At 41.6% G+C, this 23,772-nt stretch overlaps 4 protein-coding genes across 8 annotated transcripts; all 4 read left to right on the forward strand.

The window, feature by feature from the left end:
- The first annotated feature begins 34 nt into the window (after positions 1-34).
- On the forward strand, positions 35-229 carry lenep (lens epithelial protein). The gene has a single exon (XM_070912721.1). It carries the CDS (start codon positions 35-37, stop codon positions 227-229), a length of 195 nt encoding a protein of 64 aa, XP_070768822.1.
- A 1,137-nt stretch (positions 230-1,366) lies between these two features.
- pbxip1b (pre-B-cell leukemia homeobox interacting protein 1b) lies at positions 1,367-11,346 on the forward strand. 5 transcript variants are annotated; one of them, XM_070912377.1, is made up of 11 exons: positions 1,367-1,436; positions 3,457-3,534; positions 3,850-3,925; positions 4,264-4,331; positions 5,328-5,739; positions 6,739-6,975; positions 7,077-7,100; positions 7,678-7,730; positions 8,067-8,180; positions 8,298-8,532; positions 8,719-11,346. In XM_070912377.1, the coding sequence occupies exons 2-11, from the start codon at positions 3,484-3,486 to the stop codon at positions 10,275-10,277; spliced, it is 2,829 nt and encodes a 942-aa protein (XP_070768478.1). In that variant the 5' UTR covers positions 1,367-1,436; positions 3,457-3,483; the 3' UTR covers positions 10,278-11,346. The 5 variants fall into 5 exon arrangements, with proteins under 5 accessions (XP_070768478.1, XP_070768479.1, XP_070768482.1 ...); XM_070912378.1 differs by having other exon boundaries at positions 8,722-11,346; XM_070912381.1 differs by having other exon boundaries at positions 8,298-8,388.
- A 1,829-nt stretch (positions 11,347-13,175) lies between these two features.
- Positions 13,176-15,425, forward strand: LOC139290733 (protein S100-A11-like). Its single transcript, XM_070912585.1, has 3 exons — positions 13,176-13,265; positions 13,474-13,608; positions 15,291-15,425. The coding sequence occupies exons 2-3, from the start codon at positions 13,480-13,482 to the stop codon at positions 15,423-15,425; spliced, it is 264 nt and encodes an 87-aa protein (XP_070768686.1). The 5' UTR covers positions 13,176-13,265; positions 13,474-13,479.
- Positions 15,426-16,305: 880 nt separating this feature from the next.
- LOC139290396 (protein S100-A13) lies at positions 16,306-22,265 on the forward strand. Its single transcript, XM_070912166.1, has 3 exons — positions 16,306-16,461; positions 21,491-21,612; positions 21,775-22,265. Exons 2-3 carry the CDS (start codon positions 21,493-21,495, stop codon positions 21,928-21,930), a joined length of 276 nt encoding a protein of 91 aa, XP_070768267.1. The 5' UTR covers positions 16,306-16,461; positions 21,491-21,492; the 3' UTR covers positions 21,931-22,265.
- Positions 22,266-23,772: the final 1,507 nt, after the last annotated feature.

Genomic DNA, 23,772 nt, shown 5'->3' on the forward strand with positions numbered 1-23,772 from the left:
TTGTTGCCTCTGCCTTGTTTTCCTTGCCGGAGCCATGCATCCCCAGCGTCCTCTTCCCCAGGCCATGCCCTCCTCCTCTCTGGGACAGCACCTGCGGGACATGGCCATGGGTCTGGGACGAGGCAAGAACTTCCTGGGTGGAAACTTTGCCTACGGTGTCATCCAGTCGGTCAAGGAGTGCCTCTATTTTCTCCTCTGCTGCTGGTGCATCAAAGAGATCCTGGACTGACAGACTGAGAGAGAGTGGATCAAGTGGTCAAACATTGATTTTCCCCTTTTCTCCGTCGGCTCCTATAGTGTAATTTCAACCAGCTTTTATTTCATCAGCAATGGAGTGTGTGATCAGCGGTGCTGGCAAAGCATTGGCAAGTATGAGTCTTGTCTCATATGACAACAAACTACCACTTGAGCACACAGTGAACTAAAATCTCTCTAATTTATATAATGCAATTGATGTTGTCTACTGTTTAAAGCAAGGTTCTCAGTTTTCAGAAAGCAGCTATTTCAATAGGTCAATAGAGGTATATTTAATTCTAATATGTGTTCTTTATTCTTTAATGTGTTCAAATATTTTTATCTCTGTTTTTCAGTGACAATAGGATGCTCTTCTTGGGTTCCAGGAAACACACTTGCACATTTCCAGATGCTACAAATGTTCATTGTGAGACTGGGTCAGAGTTTCCTGAATTCAACCCTGCTAATATAAGATCTTGAGGCACCCCTGATGTTCACTGTACAACACAAACTGGTGTGCAATGAATAAAGGAACTAATGAATAGAAAAATATTTTTGTCTACCTTATGTCTGCATTTTTGTTCATTTTGTTTTGCTGAATCTTATAGTTAACAGACTGTACTGTACAGCTAAAAAAAGAGAGAGAAAGAATCATTTGGTTTAGGTGTCAAACTAAGCTTTTAAATGCCTTAAAGGAGACTTAAAGGCTTGTATTTATTTAATTTGACCATGTTTGCAAAGTAGCATGTATTTAGAGGTCCAATGTATGATTTATGTATTGAACAAGAGCATAAGATTTTACAAGCTGGGAAAGGAGGATATTGCGACCAAAAATATCAACCTGGAATCAACCCAAGCCTGTGGACTACCAGCATTAAATGCCGAGGACTGGAGGTGTTTGAAAAAAAACATATGTTACACACGTATGTAAGATGTATGATTCACATACTCACCATCACCTGCGTCTGTCAATCAACTTGGAAGCCTTCCCAGAGAAAGTACAGTGACGCCGCATTGCCATTGGTCGAGCTAGAAGGCAAGGGGCGGGACCAGAGCGAAAGCTTTCTGTGATTGGACGAGAGGCGCGTGGATCATGCAAGTTCAGGAGGCACGTTCAAGTTACCAAGTTGGATGGGGAGACTCAGAAGTATCTGCCGTATCTGTGACAGACTGTGGGGTCTGAAGTAAAGCGACCGACCACGGTAAGAATGACCTGAATTTGGAAGTAGCTTACAAGTGTTTTTATTACAATGTTAAAACGTCTCCTCTATTGTTGTTTTTTCTTCTAATGCGTCGCCAACGTCATTTCACTTACTTTTCCTGGTTGCTCGACTTACTGTTGTAACGGTTGGAAAGTTTTGTTTTTACTGGCTAATGCTAACAATTTTCGTGTTATTTGAGCCGTTTAGTGATTTGCCGTACTCACACTGGCCTTCAACACGTTTAAAAAGTGATATTTCTGAGTTTAAGTCTTTGTTTTTCTTTTAGCACATCGCCATATGACATTTCCTGTCTGAGGCTTCATGCCCCTTCAGACAGTAAAAACAGTCCATCTAGCTGCATAATAATGTGTTGAACTGTCTACATTTGTTGAGGATGCTGCTGTGAACAAGCTAGTTATGGTGCGTTTGCTGACAGCCCAACGTTGCTGTCCTAATGGCCTGTCCTGCAGTTTATTCTCTTGACCTTTTTTGGCAATTTTTCCGTGCTGAGACGAAGATAATAAGATTAGGCCTACAGCTGTAGTCATATATTTGAAGGTATTTTGCTCAAGAAAAAAAGTGTGGCCACTATTGTCTAATGCAATTTTAGGTGGCATATAAACTAAACTGAAGGCAGATTATTGTTTGTTTGAAAAGCTATTAATAAACTGAGATCAGGCAGAGTGTTAAGTATTTGTAAATTTGACGACTATGAACATATAAACCTAAGATATGATGAAACCTAGCCTCCAAAAGCTTGAGCTTTACAGGTTAAATTAGATATTACTCATAAAAATCAGAGAGTAAGTCCAAACTACAGCAGTGAAAATTATTTTCTCTCTGTTTAAAGCCACCGGCATTGTGGTGAATTTAGAATAATCCTTTAAACACTGTCCTTAAAATGCATTTCTGCCTCAGTTGTGTTCCCCATGGCCATCTTCTGCATGCTCCCTCTTTCTGTCTCTAGTCAATCTCATGGTAGCTATATTTAGCTGGTATCTATTTAAGCCATTCCACTATATGCTCCTCAATGCTCCAAGGGCCCTAGGCTAGATTCAGAAGACTTCTCTTGGGAGGCACTCGATTAGGAGACCTAAATTGTGGAGCTGGGAGAGAATTGAATTTGGGGAGTGAAGTGTGTCATTACCCAGATGATGTGATGTTAACTTAAGTGGTTAGTTGTTTCTGTATTCACTGAAGAAAGCCAGACTACACATAATAAATATGCATACATCTGTTATGTAATCCCCTGCAGTTTGAAAAGAAAAGCTGTAAAACCTGACACTTGTATCTGATCAGGTGGTGAAATTGAAATGGGTTAGGGTTTGTCAGTTAATCAGTCTGTGTTTTCGCTTGAGTGATCTTGGTCTGGAAAGAGTTGTGTTGTTCAGGTACAATAAAACAATTGCACCAAATGTTTATCTTACCGTAAAATGTGTAATTCCTTAGTAATAGGTACCCATAGTATACAGTTGAATTTTGGTGGTTTGTAGACATGTATTAACAGACCAGTAGCTTTGAAATGGACAGCCTATTCTGCTGTCTGTATCTCCAGAATAGTGCCAGCCTTAGTTACCCGTGTCTCTGCCAAAACATTTCCCAGCTAGTCAAAAGCCAGGGTGACCAAAAAACCCACAACGCACACAAACTACTAATGAAGAGCTGAATGGTCCCAGGGAATTAGACTTCCTGCACAAACACACACACACACACACACACAGCGATGTGTTAACAAATGGTTACAGTAGGTCCTTTTATTGGCAGAAGGGGTGAGGCTGAATAGCAAAGGCATGTATTCAAATCCTGTGCATGGGTAAAGAGAGGATGTAAATTCAGCTGCAGTACTCACACTGTCACCTGTCATTGTGGACTAGTGGCAGGCCTCTGAACAATACACCTTGGGGTTGTTGGCTGTCGCTTCAGTATCTTATAAAGGAAGCCACAAATATCACCTTAATTTCGTCTCTGTGAACTACTACTAATCATGCAATCCGCTCTGTATGTTCCTCTTGTGTTGCAGGAGACAGGCAAAGCCTCTCGGGGGGCCATGTCTGGTGGCAGCAGTGCTAACAACAGCTGGACCATCCTCACTCCTGAGGTATCACCACTCTGCAAAGAGCATAGGAACATGTGGAGTCGCTGTGCATGACCTCATTGGAAATGCATTATTTTTAAAAAAGAAAACTCCTTGTCCCAATTGATTTTCTTTTGGGTCACCTGAATATGAAGTAGGTTTCTGTAATAAGACCGTCTTTGTTTCTTTTCTTTTTTGTGATTTTGACTATTATTCAGAAAGATAGACGGTATATTCAGATTAACCTAGATTGCTCTAGCTCTGATATCTAAATGGTGATAATGTTAATAATGAGTGTTTTTGTCCTTTGACTCTCTGTTGTTTGTCTGTTTGTCTCAGGAGACTGTCGCTGAAACCCTGAGGCCTTTGGCAGAGGGGACAGAGCACCATGAAGAAAGCCTTGCATCTGCAGCAGGTGTTTGTCACAATAAAGGATTGTGAGATTATTTATGGCACAGGATAAAGCACACAAACCTTTTATAAATTCTAGTTTATAATCTTTACTTACTTACCTTTGTCCATTTGCCTCCTCTGATAATTAATTAATAAAACAACCTGAAAATGGAAAAATAATATATCACATATTTTCATTTTTATTTTATGTACCACATTACCACAGCTCATCATTTGAGCTGGTGACAGGTATTCCAAAGTAGAATTGCTGCATTTCAAAGAGTCACAATTGAACTAAAGTTAAACTATTGCTCTAAATGTCTCCATTCGTGCCTCCTTTTTCTGTGTTTAATGAGCCAGGTTCTGGGGAGAACCAGCCTGCAAACAGTGCAGAGACTGCAGAGGGGCTCCCTGTGGAGGGCCACCTGGTAAGACCGCGATACACATCATTACCTGTCATGTCATATTTGTTACACAGTTTAGCTGTATATGTAGTCATGATTGGCCAATGAAGAATGAATGATTGCCAGAGGATATACATTTAAACTGCTTATACCATAGCCATCAGGAGTACTTGATTCTGATTGGCCAATGGGTGTGTAGCCACATTATCACCCTTCTAACTAAGTATTCATACCTAGAAGATGACTAATTTCAGCTGTTACCAGGCTACAACTTCGTGACAAGAGTTATAAAATAATGTTAAACAGAAAGTTTCTATTTAAAGAACTTAAAATATATATCTAAGTTTATTTAATTTGTTTTTTAGCAAGGGCATTATTAAAGTTAGATGCACAAAATGCAGAACGTCACAAACATTTCACTAAGGGGATGGTTTGACATTTCTGGCAGAGTTAGATGAGAATATCAATACCAATCTCATATATGTCCATTAATTATAGGGCTACAGCCAGTACCTTGCTAGCTTATCTTAACATAAAGACTGGAAACAGCTAGCGTGGCACAGCTCAAAGGTAACAATATCCAATGGATTATTGTGGACCGTTTCTTGACCATGACCGGTAACTTCCTGAAGTCTATAGAAAGTCCAGCACGTAACGCCCCCTAAAACAGATGTTTTTGCACATTGTTTTTTGTACAGATTAAACAAGATATAAAGTGAGATGTAGCATGTTAATTAGTAAACTAGGAGCTATTTTGTTACTTATGGACAGAGCTAGATCCCTTCCCCCTGACCAGTCTTTGTGCTAAACTAAGCTAACTGGCTGTAGCTTTATATTTACTGTACAGATACAAGTGTGGTATGGAACTTCTCATCTAACTCCCTGCTCAAAATGTCAAACTTTTGCTTTTGAATTAGGCGTATTGGTGTGCTTAAACCAAAAATACAACAAGGGAGCTCTAAAACCTTTGACTGAATGTAATACCTTAAAGATTTTTACTTACCTGATTCTTATACCCAGATATCAGAAGAAAAATCAGTGGAGCTAAGTGGAGACACAAGCACAGAGCAACACACCTCCTCACCCACCACCGTCACTGATGCCCCTGTTCCCACCTCTTTGGAAGTCTCCGGCAGCTTTGTCCCTGGCAGTGATGCACTCAGCCAGTCAGAGGGCCTACCTGAGGGCCTGGCACAGTCCAGCCCAGACCCCGATTCATTTTCTGACTCCTACACCCACATAACCCCCTCCCCTGATGAGCTCCCAGCCTCACAGCCGAGCACAGAGACTCTGGGAGGGGTGGAGTTCACACAGGAGGAAGAGAGGCTCGAACAGGAAGGAACACTGCATCCACTAAATGGTGAAGGGCTACAACAGGAAGGGGAGGAGTCAGACCTGTCTCTGAGGACGACTGACGTAGGGAAACAGGCAGGTATGAACAACAAGACTTTAGTCATGTCATTATTACATTATTATTATAAGCATCACTTTTTATCATGTGTACAAGGCAAAGATCATCACCTGGTATCCTTACCTTTATTTTGTGGAGACTAAGTGGTATGTACTATTTGTGTTTGAAGTGTACTTGGTGGACCAGCTGGTAATGGAATTGTTCAGTATCTGGGCCAGGAGGTTGTCTGGAGAGGCTGTGGTTGGTATGAGGCTGGGAGCATGATGTGACAGAAACTTTTAGTTGCATGACACCCTGCAGAAGTAAATTGGCTTCAGAGGGACTGAGACCTCTAAAGTTTTTTGCAGTGTGGTGTTTTTTGGTCTGCAGCGCTTTTCCTCACTACAGCATTAAAAAATGAGTCTTCTTTTGCTCTGTTGTGCATTTCTTTCATACACTTTTTGTTTACCAACTAGAGTTCAGTGTCAGTGAGTTTGTTACAGTGCCCATTTATAGTACCATCACTCCATTAACAATAAAATGTGATGCAAATAGTTTGGAAACTTTTAACACTGTTGTTTCAAGGTGCCAGAAGTTCCAAAATGAGGCATTTGAATCTCTTTCCAGCCAATACATTCAAGATTTAAGCAGTTTAAAGGAAAATAAGGAATGGCAATGGAGCTAATTAACCAGCGTGCCATGCACAGCAGAGCGAATAAAGAAGCAAGTCGTACCTCCCACGAGGAGTTTTGTCTCATACTGCAGCATCAGACCAGTTACAGCGCCATAGCTGCTGTGCTATCTAACATCAACTATGTAAGTGCAAGAGTAAATGTGCAACAGCTTTGTTTACAATAATAAAGATGGCAGAAAATAAAAAAGTCTAATGGATCCCTACACATTAAATGATCTGCTTTTTGAATATTTACGCCTTGGGGGGTGCCCATAAAATAGATTAAACCTGTAATTTGGAAAGTAATATATGTATATACTTTATATACTTTAACAATAGCTTCATACTCTTCCCTTCCACTGCTCCAGACTCCCCTGTAGATTCAGAGGTGGGTGAGGAGAGGACGGGAGAGGGGGGAGAGCCAGAGGTGAGGAGAAGGAGGTCTCTCTTAGCAGCTCTGGAGCGAATCGGAAGAACAGAGGAGGAAGAGGAAGGAGAGGAAGAGTTCCAGCTGCCACAGCGAGACGAAGACAGCGGGTTCTCTGTGAACAAGTGCATCCTGGGTGCTGTCATTCTGGTCGGCCTCGGCACCATCTTTTTCTCAGGTAGGAATCCCCATATGACCTGTTGAGGAGGTAAATATCCCATTTTGTTTTGCCTGCGACTGTGTTAATGGTACTGAGACTGAGGTGTATTATACCTGCAGGTGTCTTCATGGACCTGGATGAGGGTAGGTTGTGTGTGTACACGTGTGTGAGTGAGTGAATGAGTGCTTTCTTGCCCACAGCATGTGTTTGTATGTGTGAATGTGCATGCAGAAAAAACTGTTTTGCATATGACACTTTTTAAAAGCACTGCATGCTTTTAAGCATGCAAGAGAGAGAGAGTCAGATTGCTTAATTCACTTTTGCAACAAGGCTTATTTGCTGTTGTTAAATGAAAACCTTGTACCACATCACCACATTGTAAACCAATCATTTCTTTAGGTTTGTATGAATTTTCCTGAGCATGATTCGTGTAAATCCTTTGCAAGAACATAGAGGATAAATAAAAGGAGATACATGGTTTTCAACCAGCAATAGATATATTGTCCATAACCTTTCATTTTGATTTTTAATGATATTATATAGTATATATATTTGTCCATACTCAGCTGAGGAGTACACATTTTATTATAAAAACCCTGATTGTTGTTTGGGTAGGTGCCATTTTTTTCAATGATATGCAATGGAGTATAAAGCTTTTGCTGATATTCTTTGACCATGTATTATTCACACAACATTTAGCTTTGCTTCATACATTTGCAGAGAGTGACTATGGTACAAGGGAGCTGAAAGATGCAGAGTTACCAGGAAAACAGGTCAGTTCAGTGTCAGTTTGTCACTTCTTTTTTTCTCCTTCTATTCTGTCTGTGTTCTCTCTGTTCTAACTTTTATTTTATAACACCATTGTACAGTACATCAAGTACCACCATGTGGATTTTTAGTGTGATATGCTCAGTAGGAGACCACCCACAACACTGGCAGCATTACTGCTATTGTCTGCCAACTGTGCTACTCTGGACTTTTGTTCTTTCCCGTCTCATCAACACGTACTGTTCTCTCACTTCTCGACTGCTCTGCCTGGCAATGCTAATTCTGAGAAGTCATCTAAAATCTTGCCGTTGTTTTGTACTGTGTGTGCAATTTGTTGACAGGAGTGGCTTAATCCAGAGGTTCCTCCACCCCCAGTAGATGCTGACAGTACAGAGCTTCTAAATAAGTTAGCCAAAGGGAACCAGCAGATTTCTGTGCTACAAGCCCAACTTCAGGTGTGACTCCATTCTGTCTCTCTCTATATACATGACTGTGTGTCTGTGCATAAACGTGTCACTGAGTGTGTAATATTCTCACAGGACCCTTTTCTCCTGTTCTTTTTTCCCAAACAGGCTCAGAAAGAAGAGCTAAAAGTAGCCAAGGGACAGGCAGCAGAGGGAGCAACGGGGCAGCTGCGGTGGGATGAGGTGGAGAAGGAAAACAGTAGGTTGAAGAAAGAAATGGCATCTCTCCCTGTCCTTCAGAAAGAGAACGAGAGGATGAAGAGAGAGCTGGAGTCTGTCCCGGCCCTACAGAAAGAAGTAGAAACTCTGAGATCCACTGTGACTGAATTAAAACTCTCCTCAGGTACAAAGGGCCAGAGGGTGGAGGTAGGGAGGGGGCGTGGAGGAGGGTAGACGATGTAGAAGGATGATAGTTATAACACAGCTAGGGAAAGTGCAGTATGTTTCTTCCTTTTTCCTCTTTTCTGTTATTCTCACTTGAATGCTCATTCATCTTTCTAGCTGTAGTGACTTCTTGTGTTTCCTTTAGCAGTCAGTGAAGCAGCTCAAGCAGCTATGAAGCCCGCTGCAGCGCCCTCCAGTGGCCAGCCAGAGGACAACACGCGGGGAACAGCTGGATCTACAGAGAGACAGCCTAGGAAGCCATTGGATGACCAGAGAGAGAAAAAGAAAGATATGAAGAAGGATAAAAATGACATGGGCGAGAGGAAGGAGTGGAAAGAGAGAGAAAAATCTGAATGGAAGGAAGGAGAGAAAAAGGAGCGCAAAGATGGAGGTAAAACAGAATGGAAGAAGGGAAAGCATGAGCAAGGAAAGTTTGACAAGGAGAAAGATAAGAAAGGAAAGCAAAATAAGCACAGTGATGAGACAAAACAGTGGAAAGAGAAAGACTGGAAGAAAGAAAAGGCTAGCAGAGGTGATGAAGGAAAGCCATGGAAGGATAGGGAAGGGAAGACAGACCGGACAGAAAAGAGTAAGAGAAAAGAATTGAAGGAGGACAAAGAATGGAAAAAGGCAAAGCAGGAGAAAATGAATGAGGGTAAACAATGGAGGGGTAAGGAGGAGAAGAAGGATTGGAAAGTAGGAAAAGACCATGGAGAGAAGTGCAAGGGCAAGGAGGAATGGAAGGGAGAGAAGGAATGGAAGAAAGGAAAAGAGGGCTTCAAGGAACGTGGCAAAGAGAAATGGGAGACAAAAGATTGGAAAGAGAAAGGGGAGAAGAAAGAGTGGAAGAAAGACAATGACTGGAAGAGTAAAGAAAGGAAAGGAAAGGGTGAAAGGAAACAGTGGGAAGAGAGCAAAAACCAAGGTAAAGACAGGAGGGGGAGGGATGAGAGGAAACAGTGGAACGAGAACGAGTGGAAGAGTAAAAATGGTAAAGATGATAAGGAATGGAAGAGGACTGATGAGAGGAAACAGTGGGAAAAGAAAGAAGAGCAGTGGAAGAGAGGAGGACAGAAAGAAAAACAACACAACGGAGACTGGAAAAAGGACAGATCAAGCTCCCAGAAACACAAAGATGAGCATAAATTTACCCGTAATCACGGCCACGATGAAGAGCATCCGTGGGGAGACAGGAAGCCTCCTCACACACACCGCCAACCCTCCCTGGAACAGCCCGAGTACTGGGTCCAACAAAGAGACCGCCTGCAGCACAACCTCAAACCACCACAGCAGTGCAACTCATTGGACACCTGTGCTCAGGCCGAGGGGCTGCTCCCTGTCCCCTTTCCTGAGTTTGAGGCCGTCCTGCAAACATACCTGGCCAAGGCAGAGGAGGCCGGAGTGGATGAATCCAAAAGAGAAGAGCTCAAAAAGCTGGCCACTGAATTCTTCAAGGAGGGAGTCTTTGTTCATGACCAGATGAGCTTTCAGGAGTTCGCCGAGGATTTGGGAGATATTTTGGAAGACATGGTGGAAGGGGATGAGAACAGGGAAGAGGAGGAGGAGGAGGATAGCGCCATAGAGGAAGAAATGGAGGGGTTTGAAAGAGAAGTCATGAAAAAGTTTTCAGTGCCAGGAGCTGGAGAGAAAGAGGAGCGATCCAAAGGGGAATGGAGGAAGGAGAGCGGACGAGGACGTGGCTGATGAAGTGATGGAATTGAAGGATCTGTTAAGAGTAGCTAAGAGCAGTCATGACGGATGAGGTGTTATTCAAAGGGAACATTTTATATCGGACCACAAATGCTTACAAGTAGACATTTATCATCCTGTCGTCCTTTTCACAGGATCCTATTTTCCCCTTCCATCTGTTGTGCAAGAAGTTCAACTTCTAATTTAATGTCACTGTGTTGGGTCGTTTTGTATTTCACCAATGCACATGCACACACATTAGTACATTAGTACACCCTTTGCATAGGGGAGGTTAAACCTGTTAGATTGAGTGGGATGTTACTCTGCTTTGACTCCAAGAATAGACGCTGTATAGTCTTATTCACACACTACACCTCTTCCTCTGCAAACAGCAATATGCACTGTTGAAATCTACCTATTCACTGATCTACAGTATGTACTGTATCTACAGTATGCCATTTTTATGTTTTAATTGATTTAGCCTGACACTTAATGTCAGATTATCTTTAAATCATTAACAGTTTTTATAACAGGTGGAGTGAACATGAACTGCTGAAAAAAACCTTAGTGGAATTAGAGAAGTCTGCATTGATTTTGTTTTTGAATGTACATATTGCATTAAATGTGTTAAAAGAACTATGCTGAAATGCAGAAATATATAATTAACTTAATTTATAGAGGATGGCATAATATAGATTAAATTAATTAATTGGTTGGCACATAAGATATCAACGTGTTGAGCACGAATATTTCTTTTCAGGTACAGAACTTGTGCACTAAAATGTCTTTCATTGTTGTTTTATCATGAATGTAGCATTTGTTTTTATTGATTAGTTCGATCAAATAGTTTCCCAAAAAAAGCTTGTTTTCTTTGTCTGTGTACACGCTAACTTGCGAAATGTTGCTGATTCGAGGGCCTGTAGCCACTTAGAGACTGTTTTTCAGAGGGTATCAGAACCACATACTGAGTGGGCTTTGTAGTAGCATAGAGAGCTTTGTATGTTAGGATGTTCATATTGGCCCCTGTTACTGTCATAAGAGCAGAATAATAAATTTTGTGCATCCTTGTGATGAAATAACTTGATTTTGTCTTCTTTTCACTCACTTGTTTAAAATGTTATCTTCAAAGAATGCCACCTGCAAACATCTGCTCATTTTATTAGACCCAGTGATTTCAGGTCGTCATGCTTTTTCTGAATTTGATCCGGTTGGATTTTCAAGCTTAGAAAGAAGGTGAGGTCTTTGGTTTTATGGAATATTAAGTTTATGGTTGTTTGCACATTTTTCCCACCAAGTTCTGTTGAAACTTACAGTGAAATCTGTAAACAGTTGTTACTTATTTGCTGACAGGTTAATACAGCATGAGTGATGTATTACTGTGTGTGCCATTGCAGAGGAATCTACGCCTATCCATGGACCGTGGATTGCTTTTGCCAGACTGATGTTAACATCATCCTCTTTCTGTCCTCTGGGATACTTTTTCTGCCGTCCCTTCCTTTTTATATTCCCTGTATCTGGATGGGTGGAACAACAACATGGCTGATGGTAGCAGAGGAAAAGAAGAAGGGAGAGGGTGAGGTTGATGACTTTGTAACTTCGCATCATTCAGTCACTGAGTCTGTTTTGTCAATTATTGTGCATGTTCGAGACTAGAACCTGGAGTACCAGCCTGGTACATGAATACTGTTTATCGGTATAGATATGTTACATATACATAACTAAGATCTGCATGTGAGGTGACGTTCCACCTTTGATTCCTCCTCATAATGTGATGAAACTGCTATAGTGTAGCTCAAGCAGTAATGTCACACAAACAGAAACATGTGGAATCTGTACTGCTGCCTCTGTGGCAACAGCAACATTTCATGCAGGTTAACATTCCCTACCACACACTTATCTGTACTGTAAACTACCTAATGAAGTCTGTGGACACACTGTAAATCAGCACTGCTATATATGTGTATTACTTTAAGGACTTCTGAGTTTTTCCCACACTTTCTTTTTGCATGAAACTGCTCTCAAGGCCAAATGCTGGATGAGTGGGTGCAGCAGGCAATCAAGGAATTCAAGAAGTATCAATTATGTTTTGAAATATATACCAACAAATCCTTAGACGCAGATACACCTACAGCTAAGCATCAATCGCGAGACATTAATCATAAGGCAACTAGCAGCGTCGCCCCATGGAAAACCCTGATGCTTTAATACCACAGTATATGATCTCTCAGTCCTCTCTGTAAGCCATTTATTTTGTGTTAGTAGCTGCACTCTCCTTCCTCAATGATGGCCGAGGGAATGGAAGGAGAAGAGCTGTAGACTGCTGTTTCAGGTGCATGGGGATATAGATGTGTGTGTGTTTGTGTGTGTGTGTCATGCAGCTGAGACGAGAAAACTAGGTGTGGGGATATTTGGATGATAAAGCCATTGTGCTTGTTAGCGCTAACTGCCTCCCTAATATGCCAATTGTGCACATCCTGTCAGAGCTTTGGCTTAACTTTTCTGAGCTGAAACCCAAGTGCCTCATTCTCAAAAGTTTTTGCAACACAGACTGTATAATTATACCTGATTTACTGCTTTCTTTTTGCTCTCTACAGCATTTCGCCCACAGTTTAGAACTCATACAAAGCAAAGGAAAAATGTGAGACTATTGTCCATGCATGAACTGAGCAAAACATTATTTGTGCACACACATTGTAATATATTTAACCAGTCCCAACTCCTTGGGTTTTCCTGAAGGAGGTGAGTCATCCAGTAATCCGTAACTCCTGCCAGAGACTAGTTACACGCTGAAATTGCATCCGAGAATGCAACCACGTCATGGAAAAAGGTCAGTGGTGTTTGGGAAACATGGTTTAATTAATGTTTTACTTGTTGCAATGAAAACACAGAAAACACAAGCTGTAAATATATAGAGAGAAATTAGTGGATGATTTATCTTCTTCACCAGGAGAGGTAGCCTAGAAAAAGACCAGGAAGACTTGCCCCACACACATACCTGACTAGGTGAGTATGATTTGTGTTGCCAGATCAAATTCTAGTTAAAGGTGCTGTTGTTGTTGCTCTTCTATTCTAGCTTGAACCTAATCTATACCATAAATTAACTGTATTTTGGAAAGTCATTATTATTATTTATTTATTTATTTATTATTATGAACAGCATTTGTATCTTTCCTGAAATACTGGCCGAATATCCTCCCTATGTTCCTCTCAGCTTGTGATGGAGTCTGCTATTGATGTGCTGGTGTCCCAGTTCAAGGCGTACGCTGGCAGTGATGGTTCCTGTGACACACTGAGCAGAGATGAGTTCCACAGACTGGTCACATCAGAGCTCCCTAACTTTGTCAAGGTAAGGATTGTAGGTTTAACAAACAGCAACACTGCAGTGAAGCACTAGTGTGGTGTACTTGTATTTGTGTAGTTTACTTATTGGTCTAAAATGTAACAGTATCTATGACACCCATTGAAATATTTAGCAGTTGCTTTTAGTTTTGTATGTTTTTGCTTCAAAGTGCTGCACAGATGGAAAATAAGTAACTAAAAGCATATAATATACTTGTTCTCTTTTGAGTTTATTCTAAACTGGTAGTTATTTTACTCAAGAAGAATAATGTGATATTCCATATTTTTACTCTTGTCAACAAGTCCCATGAAAAAAACAAAACCAACAATGATTTGATCAAAGTGTTTCCAAAGCCTAACATAGCTTATTCATCGGTGCCGTAGAGCTCCATTGTTGTCCAAAATCTTTTAAAATCACATTAGTCAGCCACACAGAGTGACATGGTCTTTCATTTTCATGAACGTGGGCACTGGTGATTACATCGTCCTGCTGCCATAAATTTTGCAGTGCAATAAATGTGTATTAATCTAATAGTCCCCAACAAATGTACTATTTACTCCTTTTGGAGTAACATTTGCTAAAAGCTACAGTGCTGAGCTGTTTTAGTGAATCACTTCACTGTCACGCCTTTTTTAAGAGTAAAAGTATTTGGGGCTAAAGATCTTCATCTTTAGTTGGAACAAATGGATTTGTGGCTGAGAGCCACAGACAGACTGGGGACTTCTGGAAGTATTTAGAGACGGACAGCGCCTTGTTGTTTTTGTCTTTTCATGGGAGTGGTTGACAATAATGAAAACATAGAATATCACCAGCCTTATCTGTAGATTTGTGATGAAGTACTGTACTCAGCTACCTGTTTGGAAGACAAGAGTCACCTGCAGTCAAACCGATACAGGACAGTCAGGAAGATATTCTAAGTTAGTTCTGAATCTCTTTGTTTGCCAGTCGAAAAAGCTTTCTCCTAAGGGCGGCTTGATATTGAAATGGGTATCATCTGGATGCCACATTGGCCCTTTTAGCTCTGACCGTATAATTAGCTGTTAGTCATACTTGTCTTCAAAAGGCTACTTCTGTTCTTCTACGTGGGCAGTTCTTAACGCATGTCTTACTGTACTTCTAAGTCAAATAACAGTATTTGAAAAGATAATTTCAGAACATGTTACTCTTTCCACTCCTGCCTGTGAACTTTAGCAGGAATGAGGAGTATCTCCTGTTGGGACACAGGATATAACGCTACATTTAATGTTTCCCTGCATTCCATAAAAACAATGAGTTTCTCATAAGTTGCCGCCCTTCAGAGACTTCGAAGTTTCACTCTAGTTGAGGTTGTGTTGCCTGCACTCTGCATGTTTAACCAGAGCACAATGGCAGAGAGTAGTAGTTCCTGAGGCCCAACACAAAAATACAGGGCTGCCTTTTCCAAGTGTGGAAAATTCCATATGATTCTGCCAGCATGAACAGAAATGATCCCCCTGGCCACTAGATGGTGACAGAGCCATAGATCCTTGTGCCAAACCACCTCTGCTGATGTTGCATGAATTATTTAACTGGTGTACGTGCCAGTGGTGTCAGCTTGCCTCTGCCTCATCGCCCCACACACACAACCAATAACATCATAGTTGGTCCACACTGACTCACATCTTTTGTTTTTTTAGCATTTGATGTGGTATCTTCCTGTTTTCCTGCAGAATGCTGGTGACCCCGCTGCCGTTGACCATCTTATGAGTTCATTGGACAAGAACAATGATGGAGAGGTCAACTTCCCGGAGTTCTGGCAGCTGATTGGGCATCTTGCAAGCAAACAGGGGGGGTTCAGCCAATAGAGTGTCCTCAGATACTCTGTTACAGTTGCATGTGTGTTACTGACTTGTCTGTGTGCCATACAGTTTGACAAAATGGGAAAACAGCCAAATGGAAAACACCCTAAAGTCTGTTTCAACTGCATAAGGCTGTGTTTTTATCTGCAGTCTGCATTTCTTCTCACCCCGACCTCTCACCAGCGACTGCCAAACTGGCACAGACTCTGTCACAAAATACTATTGAACGATTTCAGCAATATTAGAACCAGTCCTCCAAGCTGTTTCCCAGCACACACACACACACACACACACACACACACACACACACAGCTGCTTGTGCTTACAGGTCTGCTGAGGGAGCTGCAGAATGGGAATGCTTTCTCTGAAAACTGAGATTTAGCACTTTGTATTCTAGGCTTGTCTAATTCTTGGAAAACGCATTTTGTGGTGTTTATCATCTCCCTCCAGGACACAAACAGGAGTGGTGTTTAAAGCTGGGAATAAAAATCTAAATAAAATGTAAATACGAGTGTGTTTCCTGCTGCTCGGGCCTTCATTTGTTAGTGTGTCTCGAGTTTCCTTTCTAGTCAACACTATCTTTCCATTCTTTACACAAGTGAGTAAAGTTTCAGGGTGTGGCTTGAATGCATCTGTCTTTGGAAAGCTTTTCAACACGCGCGCGCTTCGATTTGAGCGCGCGCTTGTTCCTACATGTTGAGAGACAGTGTGCCAGAAAAAAAGAATGCAGAGATAAATGTGCAAGCATACAAAAAAACTGAATTATAGAGACTTGCAGTGTTTTCTTGAACAACGGAAATGTTGGAAAAACTGCAGTGTTGCTCAAGCTGCGCCTCTTTCCACATTCCTCCTCTCCCAGGCACACGCCCTATGACAATGAGAAAAAAAAAAAAAAGAGTTGGCCCGAGTGAGAAGTTAAATCACGGAAAAGATATGTGTTGCTGGTTAATCTTGCTGAAGTCTGAGGAGGAGGATCTGTGAGAGAGAACGAGAGCAGCTACCAGTGAAACAGTTTCTTGCCTTTTGTTTTCCTGTCCTAACGGTGAGTCTGCTTTATTCTGATCCTGGATTTATGCGCTGAACCTCTCTAGTGACTGGACATTATTGTGCTAATGCATCCGAACGGTTTTCTTGGCAAAAAAAATCATCAGTTTAGCTTATTTCCTCTACTGTGTCGTGACTTTTGCATAATTAGCGAGCGTCTCTATTGTCATTGCCCATCTTGGTGGCCGCAAGGCTCAGGTTCTCCTTCTTGGTAATCTAACTCCAATCCCTTTACACTTCCAGAGAAACTGGAGTCTCGAGTCACGTTTACTTATTTATTTGCTGTGTGTCAGTCCTGCCTCTGGCCGCCCTACAAATTGTCAGGATTAGTTAGGGCTAAATCTAAACGTGGGGACCCGGGCAAGCCCCTGACATCTCCGTTACGCACGGCGCTGACTGGTTTTGGCGTATGCGCCGGGGCCGTTTTCGCCCCGCTAAACAGTCATACTGTGATCGTTGTAACGGCGGTCAGATTTGGCTCTTATCAGGCTGAATTATTAACGTTATGATAAGACTCCGGTAGCGAGAGTCGAATGGCGTCGGCCTGGTGTTGTTAATGACGCGGAGGAGAAACAGCTACCTGGGCGATGACAGGTAACATGCTCACGGAGGAAGTGAGTCAGTCACACCTAAGGCAAACAACTCGACCAGGGTGGAGCAGACTGGCCACTGGGATTATTCATTTCTCATGAACTATCATGTGCCCGGCCAGAATAATGTGTGTGCTCTGTGGTCAGCCTATTCAAAACTGATTGAGATATGAAAGATACACCGACCTTTTGGTGGTGAGTTGTGGACTGGTTGGGCTGGGTGGGCCTCTCTGACTTACCTGTGAACTGGTTTGTACTTGTCAAGCCTTAAAACTAGTTGCAACACTTAGTATACCCGAAACTCACCAACGTCTGCACGTAAGTCATGCTTTGTTTGGTTTATGTGGGAGGTACTATGCATATACACTATGATACATACGTGTTAACTGAGAGCCTGATTTTCATCTGCAGTACCTTCATGCCACAATTAAACACTAATGACATAATACATAGTACAAAGTGGTACAACACACATATCTATTTGTATGTATTTATTCTTTGTTTAAGTCTTATTGAGGTTGGAAACCTCTTTTGGGAAAAAAAGACCTGCAAGATTGCAGCATAAAAAGTTGAGGAAAACAGATAAATAACAATAAAGTAGGCCAAAATAAGCTATAGAGACGACAAAGGGGTCATTTAGTGGTCTTGAATTCTGCCAGAGATATTAGATTCCCTAATTTGACATTACATAACTTTTTTACCATGTTAACACAAAACATGTATTTAATCAAATTCAAAACCAGCCAGTGCCTTACTTTCCACTCTGTGATCAGGATCCCTTTCAGGGGTGACGAGATATGTCTGAGGGATTGTAAGAAACAGAATAGGTAAGTAGAAAAATAAAATAAAATCAGATGTTCCTCTAATCCTTGTCACTTGTAAACAACTTTAGGTCTCTTCAAAAAAGGGGAAAATATAGCACTCTTTGGTTAACCTGGTTATAATCCATAGATATGTGCAGCTGGAGACGATGGGTCTCAAGTAGACTGCTTTATTTTAAAAGGTTGGGTGTAAAATGCCACAAGAAGGACCATCAGTGCAAATGAAACTATGCACTGGGCCTCACACAGGCATTGAGTCATCGTAATCGCTATCTCCACGCTCTGAATCTGAATGGAGCACATGTGCTGAGAGGCTGCAGGCGAGCTTCATGTGCACTCAGCGCTCACTCCCAGTCAGGCCACCTCTTGCTCTTATCAGACAAACCCTACCACATGTTCCTTTCTATCCATTTGTAATTCTGTGGCCCCGATGTCTCCAGTTCTGACCGAAGCCTACTTGGTTTCATGTTCATCTCATTACACTCGGAAGAGACTCTAATGGATGGTGGCCTGTCAGGCATTTTGATATATGGCCTACAAGCACACACACACAGACGCTGGCCTGCCTGCTCCCGTGCTGCTGTTCGTCTTGTAGATGGTGTTAGGAAGGTGTTGGGACAATTATAGTAACCTATTAAATAATAATGAACAGCATGCTGATGACAGATGCTCACTTGTATGTAGGAAAGAGTTGTGTGTCCACCTCTGTGTGCATGTGTGTGTGCTGGCATGGCAGGGAGACATGAAACACAATCCAGGGTTTGGGTGCCTGCTCTCGCTCACCCAGTAATTAGGTTAATGCAACAGAAGTCCTAATTTGTGTTGTCCGTCTTTAGATATGTATGTGTGTGTGTGTGTGTGTGTGTGTGTGTGTCTTTCTATCTTTCTGTCTGTCTAGCTGTATGTCTTTGTGTGTCGGCCAGTGTGGGTGCATAGTGAAAGCATTGAGGTGTGACATCTGTGTCAGATGGGAGATTTACCAGCTTCTACAGTTACTCCAACAACATCGCCACAGGCACCCATCATCATTACCCATCCTGTGGCCACCGCTTCCTCCTGGTAGTTTCCAAAATACACTGGAAATCCTGCAGCAAGGCCTCACACCAAACTCCACTCGAGTATCTGCAGCATTCATTCAGGCCTTTTATTTTCTGTGAGCAGTTGCCTTGGAAATCTTGTTTGTGGAGACAACAGAAAGTTTAATGGGAGGAGAAACCCTGAGAGACCCCTCTGCTGGCTGAAATATGTCTGGATACATTAGGCTGCACAGGCACATAACATTATATGACCCAGTTCCATACAATATTTTCATAGTCTACTGTTTTTGCAGTTATTGTTCCGCACATACCAAGAATGTACAATATATGCAAATTACTAATTGTCATAGTGTTGTGTTTTTGAAGTTGGTTCACAAGAAATCAACATACATTTCTTTGTACCAACAGGAAATGATGCAATGGATGATGGATGGCAATCAAACCGTAGCTGTGTGTCCCAATTCCATAAGACATACTAATTGTATACAGTACATATACTACAGACAAATTGTCACAATATACTGTTTTTGCAACCTTCTTGATCGTTTTATACTAACAGGAAATTATACAATATGTGCATTGATGACAGTCAAACTTCAACATGTAGGTTTTATTAGTTATTATTTGTTTTCTGACGTTTTCTTGGACCTGTTTTATCACCATCCACAATTACTCTAAATCTTTTGCAGCTGTTAGCACTAGCAGCTCCTCCGTTTACTTCCTGAATTGCATTATGGGGAGAATAGTGTACTAGTGTACATCAGCACACCCAAAAAATCATGTTTTTTTTTAGTATGCATGCTAACTGTTTTTATTTAACTTCATTTTGTCACTTTTCCACAGACGACAAACTTAAACTCTACAAACTCAAAACCTGTATAGATTTATTATGTAGTTTGGAATTGGGACACAGCTTGTGTCTTTGGCCTGAAGTCACTGTCACATGAACTTTACAAGGAGAAGATTTGATAAATCTTTTGTTTGTTTTTTGGAGCACTCTCTAAATAAAAATAATGTATCGTGACTTTAAGTTTCTGCAGCTGTGAGTGGCTCTTCTTTTTCATTTGTGTGTTGTGTTGTGAGACAACAGACCTTTTTCACAGCAGACATCTTGACTTGTTATAGTAGGAAAAGCACAGGTGTTACTAATAACATTTACCGATGGCACTGTTCTGTTCAAGTGTCCCAGTAAGCCATGACAGTGTGACAGTGAGCCTGCATGCACAATACCAGGACCATGAAACTGAATGGAATTCAGCCATCATTCATTTTATTATTTACACCTTTGTTTTCCTACTGTCACATGTCAAAATGGTAGCAGTGAAAAGACCTATAGTGTTCATCAACAGCACGCTCAAAAACTTAATAAGTGGAGTTAGTATGCAAACTGGCTGTTTGTCACTTTTACAGTGTGTACGACATAATCAAAATGTGTGTAGTATTGGCATGTAGTATGGAATTGGGACGTAGCTATAGTTTTGATACTAGATTTGACATCCAATGAAATCATAAATGTGTTTCCATCTTGTTTCTGTCCTTCCTGCAAGGTCCACCTAGCAATAGGGGTGAGTAAAATGAACCAAAACTTAAAACTATTCATCTGAGGATTTAGCTTCACGTGACTCTGAGATTCTGTCAGCAGCAGCAGCAGCATTAGATGTTTCAGGCTTCTTTAATCTATTGGCTCCATGTGATGTTTGACTGTTCATACTTGAGCACAGCATGCAGTGTATTCCAACGGTGTGAGGGGATGTGAGCTGCAGCAGATGGGCAGCAGGCAGTAATCTGAACCTGTGGCCTCCCACTGGCTTCTGGGGATCAGATGTCCACCGTCAGAGATCACAGCTTCCATTGTGTTTACCTCAGAGACTCCCCTCCTCTTCAACCTTCCATCACTCCCTCTCTCTCGCTCTGTTTACCTCGGAAAAGCCTCCAGGCTCTGTCCCTTCTTCCCCCCTCTCCTCCTCTTCTTCTATGCTGACATCACTTGTGTGTCTCACCTTTCTCACATGTTTATGTTCAGAGGACATATCCACACATATCCAATTCACATACAATTTTAAGATGTGATCCAGTTATCACCAGAGAATTATATTTGTCTCATCTTCAGTGCTGCGCATTCATGGCTTCAATGGCTATTCAGACTTTGCTAATCAATATAACTATTATTTTGCAGTTATTAGTTTTTAACTGAACTTATTGCATTTTATGTCAGCATGTTTCCAATCATATCACACATGCTAAGTGAAGTGGAATGTTGTAATATAACTAATATATTATGGCATGTAATATGAATGCCCAGAGTTAATTATGAATCCCTACTCTTGATCAGTCAGCTGAGCACAAGTATTCCAAGGTCACGATGCTCTTCTGCAATGATGCACTCAGTAACTGAAAAAAGCCTTTCATCCACCCAAGACCCACCGTCAATATATTTTCATATTAATAAAACTCATGGGAACTGTACCCAACGGCATGATGTCTGAGTGTCTAAGATATGGCCATATCTCTCCTCCTCTTGCCACTTCCTACACTCAATTCTCCTGCTTTGCTTTTTGTCCCTGTCTCTCTCTCTCTAGATATGGAGGCAGCCATTAAAACAGTGGTGACCACATTTATTGGTTCTGCCAAGGGGAAGGACAACCTGAACGGGAGTGCCTTCCAGAAACTGGTAAATAAGAAGCTTGGTGGCATCATGGAGGTAAGGAACTATATAACTTTTTGCTGTTCTCCATCACCCTTCGCTGTACACAAATAATCCATCAGTTTATTGGAACATTTTTTTCTTTATTTCTCATAAGGAGCTACCATATTTACACTAACAGTATTTCCCGTCTGCCTCTTTCTAACCCTTTGTGTTCAGGATACAAACAGCTCCTCTGCCATTAAGGAGATGCAGCGAGGACTGGATGAGAACAACGATGGAAAGGTCAGCTTCCAGGAATACCTCACTCTGATTGGCTACGTGGCCTGCTCCCTCAGTCAGAGCAAGACTGGAAGCAACGCAGATGCATCATAGATGCTTGTGAAGCCACAGTGTTTGGTGGATCAACAAATTAACAGCCGTTTTGTTTGTGCTTTTTAACTTTTCTCATTTCGAAATGTTCCAAACATCATGTATACATTCTATCACAACAGTCCATTGTCATTTTCGTACAGTTAATCAGTCAGTTCTATAATGCCCTGAACTACAGCTTAATGTCTGTCCAGATCAACCATTTTTCTGTTCACTCCATATTGATCTCCACTGTCAAGGACACATTGAAGGACTCTGGGCTGGGAGTGTCTTTTTTTTATACCATTATACAAAGGATACTTAATGTATTTTCAAAATAAAAGCTTTATATAATAATATACTGTGTGTCCTTTTTCCTTTGTGACGAATTAATTTGTGTCTAATTGCTGACGTTACCCATTAACTTACATTAAAATGTGTACAGTGGTTTCCCTGATATGGTTTGACATTGTCCCACAGGCACCGCTGCAATGATACAAGCAACACTTGCTAAATATAGCTGTGACGTCCCTGACTAGTCAAACTCAGCAGCCTTTATATGCATCAACTATTGCAACCAGATCCTGACATACAGTATACGCTTCCTATTGTGCACCGTCCTCCACGCTGCAACACTATACATACACACATATGGTGCACACACGCTGCGCTACCCCACTCACTGACACAATACACTGCAGCAACACATAAACAAGAAGATGCACTTACCAGGATGGTAGATCAAACATACATTTCATGACATCTTCCACTGATGGTGCTTGTGAATTAATGTTGATGTTGTTCGCTTTCACAAGAGTGATCTTCTAGATCATCCATTCAAGGGTGCAAGATTATATGTGTTTCTGTCAGTTATTCATGCTCTTCATTCACTCACAGTATCCATTATACTGCTTCAAGTCTGATGGATACATAACCCAAACTATTTAAAGCATGTTAGCCTATGCGCCTGTAGTTGATCCTTTTTCTATCTATCTGTTTTGTGCATGCATGTTGGGTGTTTTGGAGCTTGAGGTGTGAATGTGTTTGTGAAAGTGTGCATGTGTGTGTGTGTGTGTGTCATTGCATCAGCATGTTTGCCTTTGTGTGTGTTTTGCAAAGTCTTTGTATGGGGATTTCTCTGCATGGCTGCCAGGTGTGATGGCTCCATTCATCGGTGCTACACTAATCCTTCGGATCCTGTATCAGGCATGACCCCCCTTTCCTCCGGTAAACATCCAAGCCCCACACGTACTTCAACACTCTTTGCTGTTTAAAACCAGACACATTTGGAGAGTTATCAAGTTATTCATCTTTGTCTCGGTACAGTATTTATTTTAGCACTCCTTCTAATCCTCTCCTTTGTTTTGACATGAAGTCCAAAATGGTTGCACAACAGGGTAGTAGGATAATCCTTCTACCCTGTGGCAAAACTGTGATATCTCATCGTTGCCTCAGTACAAATCATTGCGCTCAGGAAATGCTGTTGTTTTCATGTGTTGAGCTCAAGTATGAATGTTGCAGACAAATTCATACTCACTATTTACACTTGGTATATCCTGAGTTACTTAACTTCCGTGCAGACTGACATCCGAGAATCACAAGACCACATTTAAAGTATACAAGTGCATTTGTGGTTTGGCTTGTGGTCATATTATGGGTACTTCAATTTACTTAATGCTTTGCTGTAGTTACAGTACCATTAGTGTTTTTTGTGGATATGTCATCTCTGAACGATGGGGGCAGGTGGATCTTAGGTGTGTCCATTCAGCAGACAGCAGGTGTCTGATGCGTAAACAGAGAAGGAAGAGAGGATGGGGGGGGGGGGGGGGGGGGAGGAAGGGATAAGTGGGATGGGTGGAGTGAGGG

Source organism: Enoplosus armatus, chromosome 9, assembly GCF_043641665.1.
Source record: "Enoplosus armatus isolate fEnoArm2 chromosome 9, fEnoArm2.hap1, whole genome shotgun sequence".
In the NCBI taxonomy this organism is placed as follows: domain Eukaryota; kingdom Metazoa; phylum Chordata; class Actinopteri; order Centrarchiformes; family Enoplosidae; genus Enoplosus; species Enoplosus armatus.